At 39.6% G+C, this 12,031-nt stretch overlaps 1 protein-coding gene across 1 annotated transcript in view; it reads left to right on the top strand.

Moving 5' to 3' along the window:
• yap1 (Yes1 associated transcriptional regulator) overlaps positions 1-12,031 on the top strand; it is a 62,629-nt gene that overhangs the window by 33,913 nt on the left and 16,685 nt on the right. Inside the window, exon 4 of the mRNA XM_022664924.2 lies at positions 267-380. Within this exon, the coding sequence (XP_022520645.2) occupies positions 267-380 (114 nt within the window). The remainder of the gene's footprint in view (positions 1-266; positions 381-12,031) is intronic.

Below are 12,031 nucleotides of genomic sequence, written 5' to 3'. Positions count from 1 at the left end.
TCTACAACATGCTGAAATGTCTGGGAGGCTACACACACTTTACACACTATATACACACACACACTCTTCTGTATGTGTAGCACAATAAATATGACCAAGAGTTCGAAAGTCTAGATTTTTATAATCATCGTTTGTTCCTGGTATTGTTTATCTTCCTTCTAAATAATAGAATTAAAGTCCCACACTTCCTTCTGGGATCAACTACATTTTAAAATGAGTAAATCATAGCTCAAAGATCATACTGTGTCCTCTCCGTTTCCTCTCAGGTCCTCTTCCTGATGGTTGGGAACAGGCCATTACCTCAGAGGGAGAGATCTACTACATCAACCACAAGAACAAAACCACGTCCTGGCTGGACCCGAGGCTGGACCCACGCTTCGGTGAGGAAAATACTCCTTTTAACATTTGAAAAATCAGTGTTTTACAAATATCTTGCAGCTCTGGTGATAAGAAGATGTGCGGATAAGATATTTAAGGCTGGTTTATAGCTCTGCGTAGAGTTAACGCGTTGTGTAAGGCATAGACTGTGCGAGCGCCCTATGCAGCTACCCGTAGAACATGTGGGTGGCCTAGCGGACCAATCACAGCTGCTATATTTTATATGTATATATATATATATAATATATTATACATATGTATTTAAACACACAGTGATCTATTTTAATCCTTTATTTCTTTTATTGTTGATGATGATTATGGCTTACAGCCAATTAAAACCCCAAAAAAATCAGTGTCTCAGAAAATTTGAATATTAAAAAAGAGCAATTATAATTTTTGGCAGGGTGGGCAGTGTGTCAAGTTCTGCTGGAAAATGAAATCCGCATCTCCATAAAAGCTGAGCGTGTTGGTCCACTGTGTTATTTATATATATATATATATATATATATATATATATATATATATATATATATATATATATATATATATATATATATATATATATATATATATAAAGCTATATTATAATCATTGAAACATTTCAAATAACTGTTTGTAACATATTTATTTAAAAACCAGTAAATCAGTCAACCTTTATTTTCACTGTAATACATTGAGGGTAACCCTCATTTTCAATGCAGTCCAGCATTTACAAAATAAAGTTTGAAAGTATTTAATCAGGTGAACTAAAATAAGGAACGTCATAAACATAAAATATAAAATACATTCATAAAAAATAAATAAGCAAACAAAATAAGCATAAGTGGACGGGCTAAAATGTAAAGGTATAAAATAAAGAAATAAATAATTAGAATAATAAAATATAAACACAAATGAAGAACTACAAAATAAGTAGCTAAAATAACATCAAGATAGAAAGAACATCAAGAAAAGTGACAGAAATAAAAAGGTAAAAATGAAGATAGAATAAATAAAAGGATAAATGAAATAAAAAGGTAAAACAGAAAATTAGATAAATCAAAAGACAAAATGAATCAAATAAATAAAAAGTGAAAGAAAAACTCAATTAAAACAGTTACAGGTTGTCTGAAGGTGGTAAATAAGAGTATATAGTAGATCTGTCACTATCATTACATTTTGAAATTTACATACAATAAGTGCACATAACCTCAATATTGCAATTTTAGAATGAATAATAATATTCCGGCCATTATATTATCAGTGTTTTAGTTTAGGGTTTAAATTGTCCTTAAAATTACTTTAACATTGTTTATTTTTAGTATTGTGATATCATTATAGTATTTCCGGAATGATATTTTATTATATCATGGTGTGCGAGAGTGTGCGAGAGTGTGCGAGAGTGTGCGAGAGTGTGTGAGAGGCAGTTCTGTGAAATGATTCCCACTTCCCATGACTCATATTGAGGTTAGCCAAACTCAATCCTAACTCAGGACTCAGCTATGTGATACACACACACACACACACACACACTCACTGTCACTGTTTTTGCACCCTGCAGATATGACTTTGTGTTTTTCCATTCATAACACTCAATCTTTTCCCCAAAGGCTGGATACACAGACTAGCTGTCACACTTATTTAATATTTTTATATTTATTTAATATTTTTCCTACATAATAAATGAATATTGAAGTCTATCAGATTATGAAGGAAAACATAAGGAATCATGTAGGAACTTAAAAGTGTTAAAAAACAAAAAAATACTCTGTTATAGAAATTGCAAGTTAACAGTATTAACAGAGGGAACTCTCGCTCTTCCTTTGCTCAGGTGGTCCTGATGAGTGCCAGTTCCACCATCATAATATTTTTGATTGTCTTTTTGGTAACTGCACTTGAGGATACTTTCTGACTAAAAGCCATTCCAGGTGACTCTACCTCATAAATCAGAATGGATGTATAGATGTGATGTTATTAGTAGGTATAAGTTTAGAGGTAGTTTCAGGTGGGGGTCTGTTGATATGGGGGGGGGGGGGGGGGGGAATGAGCGCTGGTGGTCTCTCTGAGAACGGTCCCGCCCCCTTTCCTAATCCCTCCATCAGTAAGACTCAAAAAGAGATGAAGGTTCTGCTGATGTCACGTCGAGTTACTCACGCTTAACCCGCCCTCCCTTCATCCTCTCTCTCTCTTTCTCGCCCTCTTATTCTCTCTCTCTCATCTGCTTACACTCACTTATTCTCTCTCACATTCACTCATACTCTCATTTATTCTTTTTCAATTATTTGCTCTCACTCTCTCTATCGCTCAACTCTCTCTTGTTCCCACTCTCTCTCACTCTTACTCTTTTTCTCTCTCTCGCTTTCACAATCTTTCTCTCTTTCTCACTCTCTCTTATTCTCTCACGTTTACTCTCACATTCTGTCTCTAATTCTCGCTAACTCTCTCTCCCTCCCTCTCTCTCTCTCTCTCTCTCATATTCTGTCTCTAACTCTTGCTTGATATTTGTCTCACTCTTGCTCTCTGACTTATTCCCTCACTCAGTTTTTCTCTTTCTCTCTCTTGCTCTCTCACTTCTCTGTCTCACTTTTCTTTCTCTTTCTCTCCCTCTTTTATTTGCTCTTTCTCTCCTATATGCTTTCACTTGTTTTCTCTCGCATTCTCTCTTACACTCATTTGTTCTTTCTCACTTATTTGCTCTCACTCTCTTACTCTCTCTCGCTCTCTCACACTCTCCTTCTGTCTCTAAATCTTGTTTGATCTTTCTCTCTCGCTCTCTTTCACTTTCTCATTCTGTCTCTAACTCTTGCTTCATCTTTCACTCTCTCTCACTCTCTTATTCTCTGTCTTGCTGAATTTCTCACTCAACCTTTCTTTTTACTCTCTTGCTCTCTTTTTTCTCACTTATTCTGTCTCGCATTCTTTCTCTATTTCTCTCCCTTATATTCACGTTTTCTTATTCACTTACACTCACTTATTCTCTCTTACGCATTCTCTCTTAGTCTCTCATTTATTCTCACTTTTTTTGCTCTCACTCTTTCTTACTCTCGCTTGCTCTTTCTCACTCTCTTTCTGTCTCTAACTCTCGCTTGATCTTTCTCTCTCTCTTGCTCCCTCTTTCTCACTCTCTCATTGTGTCTAACTCTCGCTTGATCTTGCTCTCTCTCTCTTGCTCTCTCTTTCTCACTCTCTCATTCTGTCTAACTCTCGCTTGATCTTTCTCTCTCTCTTGCTCTCTCTTTCTCACTCTCTCATTCTGTCTAACTCTCGCTTGATCTTTCTCTCTCTCTTGCTCTCTCTTTCTCACTCTCTCATTCTGTCTCTAACTCTCGCTTGATCTTTCTCTCTCTCTTGCTCCCTCTTTCTCACTCTCTCATTCTGTCTAACTCTCGCTTGATCTTTGTCTCTCTCTTGTTCTCTCTTTCTCACTCTCTCATTCTTTCTAACTCTCGCTTGCTCTTTCTCATTCTGTCTCTAATTCTCGCTTTATCTTCCTTTCTCTCTCACTCTCTCCCTTATTCTTGTTAAAAAGTCACTCAGTCATTTGTTTTACTCTCGCACTTATTCTTTTTCGCATTCTCTCTTACACTCTTGCTTATTCTTTTTTTACTTATTTGCTTTCACTCTCTTCTCACTCATTTGTTCTCTCTCTCTCTTGCTTATTCTCTCACTCTTTCTCTTTCTCTCTTGTGCGCTTTTTCTGTCTCATTTTCTTTCAGTCTCTCTCCCTGTCTCTCTCTATCTCTCACACTGTCTGTCTCTCGCTTGGTCTTTTTCTTTTACCATCTCTTTCACTCATTTATTCTCTCACATTCTCTCTTACTTTCTCACTTATTCGCTCTTACTTATTCTCTCTCTTGCGTTTGTTCTCTGGGAAAGGGAGAAAGAGTTGTGAGAGCAGAGACAGAAAGAAAGGAGAGAGAGAGAGAGGGATGGAGTGATGGAGGGTTGTGGTATCTGGTTAACCCGTGGTTGAGCGTGAGCAGCAGGATGAGTGAGGGCGTTGCGTGTGATTGGTGGAGCTCTGCTGCAGTACAGGAGGTTTATTTGCTGTAATGGAGGAGTTCCTGAGACCACAGACAGGAAGTAGAAAGGTTATGATACACTGGTTTAACCTGTGGAGCACATTCTCTACCTTTCACTCAGATCAGACGTTTCAGACGTTTCCGTTTAGACTCAACTGAAATATGAGTGATGAAAGAAGCTGGAAACACAGTTTAGACCACAGGAACCGCTCTCTGTCCTGATCAGCTGAACCCTCACAGTCCTCTTCCATTTTTAGACTATTGGATCAATTTCTACCACTGTCTCTCTCGCGCACTTGCTCTCCCTCTCTCTACTACTCTCTCTTTCTCTACTACTCTCTCTTTCTCTACTACTCTCTCTTTCTCTACTACTCTCCCTCTCTCTACTACTCTCCCTCTCTCTACTACTCTCTCTTTCTCTACTACTCTCCCTCTCTCTACTACTCTCCCTCTCTCTACTACTCTCTCTTTCTCTACTACTCTCTCTTTCTCTACTACTCTCCCTCTCTCTACTACTCTCCCTCTCTCTACTACTCTCTCTTTCTCTACTACTCTCCCTCTCTCTACTACTCTCTCTTTCTCTACTACTCTCCCTCTCTCTACTACTCTCCCTCTCTCTACTACTCTCTCTTTCTCTACTACTCTCTCCTTCTCTACTACTCTCTCTTTCTCTACTACTCTCCCTCTCTCTACTACTCTCCCTCTCTCTACTACTCTCTCTTTCTCTACTACTCTCTCCTTCTCTACTACTCTCTCTTTCTCTACTACTCTCTCTTTCTCTACTACTCTCCCTCTCTCTACTACTCTCTCTTTCTCTACTACTCTCTCTTTCTCTACTACTCTCCCTCTCTCTACTACTCTCCCTCTCTCTACTACTCTCTCTTTCTCTACTACTCTCCCTCTCTCTACTACTCTCCCTCTCTCTACTACTCTCTCTTTCTCTACTACTCTCTCTTTCTCTACTACTCTCCCTCTCTCTACTACTCTCCCTCTCTCTACTACTCTCTCTTTCTCTACTACTCTCCCTCTCTCTACTACTCTCTCTTTCTCTACTACTCTCCCTCTCTCTACTACTCTCCCTCTCTCTACTACTCTCCCTCTCTCTACTACTCTCCCTCTCTCTACTACTCTCTCTTTCTCTACTACTCTCCCTCTCTCTACTACTCTCTCTTTCTCTACTACTCTCCCTCTCTCTACTACTCTCTCTTTCTCTACTACTCTCCCTCTCTCTACTACTCTCCCTCTCTCTACTACTCTCTCTTTCTCTACTACTCTCTCTTTCTCTACTACTCTCCCTCTCTCTACTACTCTCTCTTTCTCTACTACTCTCCCTCTCTCTACTACTCTCCCTCTCTCTACTACTCTCTCTTTCTCTACTACTCTCCCTCTCTCTACTACTCTCTCTTTCTCTACTACTCTCCCTCTCTCTACTACTCTCTCTTTCTCTACTACTCTCCCTCTCTCTACTACTCTCTCTTTCTCTACTACTCTCCCTCTCTCTACTACTCTCTCTTTCTCTACTACTCTCCCTCTCTCTACTACTCTCCCTCTCTCTACTACTCTCCCTCTCTCTACTACTCTCTCTTTCTCTACTACTCTCCCTCTCTCTACTACTCTCTCTTTCTCTACTACTCTCCCTCTCTCTACTACTCTCCCTCTCTCTACTACTCTCTCTTTCTCTACTACTCTCCCTCTCTCTACTACTCTCCCTCTCTCTACTACTCTCTCTTTCTCTACTACTCTCTCCTTCTCTACTACTCTCTCTTTCTCTACTACTCTCCCTCTCTCTACTACTCTCCCTCTCTCTACTACTCTCTCTTTCTCTACTACTCTCTCTTTCTCTACTACTCTCCCTCTCTCTACTACTCTCCCTCTCTCTACTACTCTCCCTCTCTCTACTACTCTCTCTTTCTCTACTACTCTCTTTCTCTACTACTCTCTCTTTCTCTACTACTCTCTCTTTCTCTACTACTCTCTCTTTCTCTACTACTCTCCCTCTCTCTACTACTCTCTCTTTCTCTACTACTCTCCCTCTCTCTACTACTCTCTCTTTCTCTACTACTCTCCCTCTCTCTACTACTCTCTCTTTCTCTACTACTCTCTCTTTCTCTACTACTCTCTCTTTCTCTACTACTCTCCCTCTCTCTACTACTCTCTCTTTCTCTACTACTCTCCCTCTCTCTACTACTCTCTCTTTCTCTACTACTCTCTTTCTCTACTACTCTCCCTCTCTCCACTACTCTCTCTTTCTCTACTACTCTCCCTCTCTCTACTACTCTCTCTTTCTCTACTACTCTCTTTCTCTACTACTCTCTCTTTCTCTACTACTCTCTCTTTCTCTACTACTCTCTCTTTCTCTACTACTCTCCCTCTCTCTACTACTCTCTCTTTCTCTACTACTCTCCCTCTCTCTACTACTCTCTCTTTCTCTACTACTCTCCCTCTCTCTACTACTCTCTCTTTCTCTACTACTCTCTCTTTCTCTACTACTCTCTCTTTCTCTACTACTCTCCCTCTCTCTACTACTCTCTCTTTCTCTACTACTCTCTTTCTCTACTACTCTCTCTTTCTCTACTACTCTCTCTTTCTCTACTACTCTCTCTTTCTCTACTACTCTCCCTCTCTCTACTACTCTCTCTTTCTCTACTACTCTCCCTCTCTCTACTACTCTCTCTTTCTCTACTACTCTCCCTCTCTCTACTACTCTCTCTTTCTCTACTACTCTCTCTTTCTCTACTACTCTCTCTTTCTCTACTACTCTCCCTCTCTCTACTACTCTCTCTTTCTCTACTACTCTCCCTCTCTCTACTACTCTCTCTTTCTCTACTACTCTCCCTCTCTCTACTACTCTCCCTCTCTCTACTACTCTCTCTTTCTCTACTACTCTCCCTCTCTCTACTACTCTCCCTCTCTCTACTACTCTCTCTTTCTCTACTACTCTCTCCTTCTCTACTACTCTCTCTTTCTCTACTACTCTCTCTTTCTCTACTACTCTCTCTTTCTCTACTACTCCATTCAATTCAAATTGGCTTTATTAGCATGACTGTTTTAAAAAAAACTATGTTGCCAAAGCACACAAATGTCAAAACCGAACCTATAGTGAAACAACGATGAAAATGTTAATATAAACATCAATTAATTATCAATTAATAAAAAAAAGAAAATCACAATAATATTGATAACATGGATAACAATAGTAAAAACAACAATAATAATAACAATAGTAATAATAATTATTATAGTGATTATAATAATCAAGTATAATAATAATAACAGTCTTTCTCGCCCTTCTACTTTCTCTCTACCATTCTCTCTTTCTCTCCTTACCACTCTTGTTCATCACTACTTTGTCTCTCTCTCTTCTTCTTTCTCCTTACCACTCTCTCCTTCTCTACTACTACTCTTTTTCTCTCTTCTACTCTCTACCACTCTTTTTCTCTCTCTTCTTACCACTCTCTCCTTCTCTCTACTAATGTCTATCTCTCTCTGCTATTCTCTCTACCACTCTCTCTCTCTCTCTCTCTTTCTCCCTTTTTCCTTACCATTCTTTCTTTCTCTCTCCTTGTTCCTCTCTTTTTCTCTACTACTGTCTTTCTATACTGCTGTCTTTCTTTTCTTGGTATTCTCTTTCTCTACTCTCTCTTTCTCTTCTAGTCTCTACCACTCTTTACTACTGTCTGTCTCTCTCTACTACTCTCTCTGCTTCTTTTTTTACTCTCTCCTTACCACACTTTCTCTACTAATTTGTCTCTTTACTACTTTCTGTATACCTCTCTCTCCTTACCACTCTCTCTTTCTCTACTACTTTGTCTCGCTCTCTACTATTCTTTCTACCAACCCCTCACTTTCTTTCTCCTCCGTTTCTCTCTTTCTCTACTACTTTTTCTCTCTACTAAGGTCTCACCCTCTCTACTGTCTCTCTCTCTACTTTTTCTCTCTCTCTACCTCTCTTTCTCTCTCTCTTCTTACCTCTCTCTCACTACTATTCTTTCTACCACTCTCACTTTCTTTCTTTCTCTACTACTCTCTCTCTCTCTCGCTTTCTTTTTCTCCTTACCACTCTCTTTCTCTACTACTTTGTCTCTCTATACTACTGTCTCTCTTTTCTCCTTACCACTCTTTCTCTACTACCCTCTCTCTCTCTCTCTCTCTCTCCCTCCCTCCCCTGTTTGAGGCCCAGAGCAGGCGAAGTCTTTTCTGCTGCAGACGGAGTTGATCCTGAGCCAGACCTCTTTATACTGCAGCCCTGCACCTAATCTGTTCCAGACCTTTAGAGAGAGAGAGAAGAGAGGGAGAGAGAGAGAGAAGAGAGGGAGAGGGAGAGGGAGAGGGAGAGGGAGAGAGAGAGAGAGAGAGAGAGAGAGAGAGAGAGAGAGAGAGAGAGAGAGAGAGAGAGAGAGAGAGAGAGAGAGAGAGTAGTGGGGGGGCTGGCTGAGGACGGACGGACACACACAGAGAGAGAAAGAGGGGGATGGGAGCGAAAGAAGGAAAAAAGAGGGAGAGAGAGGGGGGGAGGAACAGAAGAAAAAAAAGGCAGAAGGCCGACGAGCCCAAAGCTCCTGAGAGTTGGCGAAGGGGGCGGAGACTTGTGGGAGTGGGCGGGGCCTGCTGTTCCAGACTGGAGCCTTCGTGTTGTTTTTCACAGTCTGTCTGTAAAAGAGTTCAGATCCCGCCTCCAAACCTGCAGACTGGAGCTGCACAGAACGTCCAGATCCACCACGGCGCGGTGTAGAGTTACTGAGCAGCTCTGCAGACGCGCCTGCGGGGGGGGTTCCAGGGTAGTGCCGGGGGGCTACACTACGTCTAAATTTAACTTTATAACATTTAAATTAGTGCTTTTATACTTTTAAGAGGGCGAGAAATCTGGACGGGAACTTTTTTGCATTGTGTCCCATGACTTTTGGCACATCCAGTGAAGGCTTAAGAATGCTGTGGGATATGTGGGCGGAGTCTCCTGCACTAAAAGTCACTTGTTGCTTGTTCAGTCTATGATATAAATCTAATAACTGAACTGAACAAATTACCCCAAAAAATCCAATACTGAACTTTTTCTATTTTGCACTCAAAAAATAGCCTAAATGTATTTTTTATATCTTTCTTTCCAAAGAAAAACAAGCTTTTACAAAACTACTTTTGATATCAATATGAACAGTAAAAAAAACCTACCTATGGTGTACGTAATCACACACTATTAGAGCTGGTAAAAATATTATATAACAATATTTAAAGTCTTTTTTTTTTCATTCATATTTAATTTCTGCTGCACATCACCTAATTAAACAGTATTTTAGTGTTTAAAGTAATATGTTGTTGACAATTACAGAGTAAAACCTGTTTTCTGGTTAATGCACACCGGATTATAAGGCGCATTGTGCAGCACTAGTAAAGAACAGGGGTGTCGCCATGTTTGCCTTCTATTTCGGCCAAGCTAAAATGTTTAAGAATCACAATTTTAAAGTCAAACGAGCGCTGGATATTAATCTACACAGATTTCTCTCTTGAAAACCATTTATTTGGGTGAGTAAAGCGCTTCCGTTTATTTACAGATTTATTAAGATCAGATTTCCAGATTATCTGTGGTTAGCAGCTAATGCCACCCGATAGCGCTACACTGAGGAACCCTAAGTGTTTTCCGGTAAGCCAGGGCGCTATCAGCTAGCAGCTCGTCCTACGTAGCTTCTTTTCACACAGTAAACACTCAAACTACAGTCTGATTTACTCACCTCTGAACGGAAAAAGGGCTAGTGCCTAGCACAGTTAGCAGCTAATGCTAATGGTGCTCCAGCAGTTCTAGCCAGGGTTAGCAGCAGGCTACAGTCTAATAGTACTCACCTCCGAATGGTAAAAGATCTAGTGCTTAGCGTGGTTAGCGGCTAATGCTAATGCTGCTGCATCCAGCCTTAGTGCTGGAGAAACTTTACTGAAAAGTTACCTTTATAACTCTGTACTTTAGCAGAGTGAATTTACTGCTCCTCAATACCCGACTGGTAGAATTTATATTTAAGGAGCACCAGATTGTAAGACGCACTGATTATTTTTGGGAAAATTAAAGGATTTTAAGTGCGACTTACAGTGTGATAAATACATACACACATACATAACCTTTACATATCACCCTCCAGCAGCACCATCCTAACACAAACCTCCACCGCTATCCTGTGTCTGTAGCACCCCCCCCCCCCCCCTGTTATCAGTCCGGCGGTGTGCAGGGGTTTCTGGGATATCTGCACACTTCAGTGCAGGAGTTGGCACCTTGTTGGCTGGTGCCGGATGATGTCACTCTCTTACACAGCTCTCATCTTTTCCAGTGCTCTGCTGTGTGCTCTGAGTCACACACACACACACACACACACACACAGCTGAGCACTAGGCTTCCTTATTGGGAAACGGAGAGATAAACATATATATACAGTACCAGTCAAAAATCAGACACACCTTCTCTTATTCAATGACTTCATTTTATTGTAAATTTAATATTGAAAACGATATTAAAGCTCTACAGGAACAAATGCTGAATTTTTCTCTAAATAAAAAGTATTAAACAAATCAGAATCTGTTTTATAGAATCAGTTTATCACATTAATCTTTGAGGACAGATCTACAGACTCTCTGGTATTTTAATCTCAGTGTCTTCATGAGGGAGAGTCACCTGGAATAATCAGCAAAAATTAAAACCTGAATTTTTGTGCGGGAAAAGAAAATTAAAATCTATTTTTATTATGACAAAATTAATATCTGATTTTGTTTTTTAATGAAAAAATGAAAATTTGATTTTTTTTTTGTGATTTTTTTTTTTTGTAAAAAATTGAAAATCAGATTTTTTTATAGAAGATATTAGAAGTTTATTTTTGTGTAGAAATTGTAAACCTGATATTTTTATGAAAAAAAAATTAAGTCAATTTTTTGTGTGTGTAAAAAATTAAAATCATATTTTTTTTCTGAAAAAACGGAAATCGTTTTTTTTGTGAAAAATAAAAAAAAAGTTTGTTTTTTGCTGGTGAAAAAAAAAGATTTTTTTGTAAAAAAAAAAAATAAATTACATTTTTTTTAATTAAGAAAAGCTGATTTTTTTTGTGAAGAAAAAATAGGAAATCGAAAACTAGCCTTATTGGGATACAGAGAGATACCTCCACCTCTTCTCTTTCAGTGAGTTTCTTTCTTTGTAAAGTATCCTCAAGTGCAGTCACAGTAAAAAGACCAACAGAAACGTTATAGTGATGAAACTGGCACTCATCAGGACCTCCCTAGGAAGGGATAAGGAAGAGCTAGAGTTACCTCGTTTGCACAGAAGAAGTTCATCAAAGTTACCGGCCTCAGAAACCCGCAGTATTTTGGTTTCTTTAACACTTTTAATCTACTACATGATTCCTTATAATTGCAGTTATGTATTTGCAATTGCAATTACGATATTATATATCGTGATATTGATGTATCGTCCCACCCCTGCTCTTCAGTACAGTACCGGTGTGTGTCTCTGTGACCCGGAGTCGCGGGTTATCAGACCGGTGCTTTAAACAGAGCCGGCGTGTTAAATAGACAGCAGGTAAATATTTACTAAAGCTTCAAAAGCAGCGCACTCTGCTCACTCTGCACACTCCTCCTCCTCCGGAAGTTTCCTTCCCACAGTGCCGCGGGGCTGACCCGGGCGTGCG

The sequence above is a fragment of the Astyanax mexicanus genome, chromosome 9 (genome assembly GCF_023375975.1).
Source record: "Astyanax mexicanus isolate ESR-SI-001 chromosome 9, AstMex3_surface, whole genome shotgun sequence".
NCBI classification, from domain to species: domain Eukaryota; kingdom Metazoa; phylum Chordata; class Actinopteri; order Characiformes; family Acestrorhamphidae; genus Astyanax; species Astyanax mexicanus.
The sequence above is the reverse complement of the archived record's forward strand: the minus strand, read 5'-3'. Positions and strand labels throughout refer to the sequence as shown.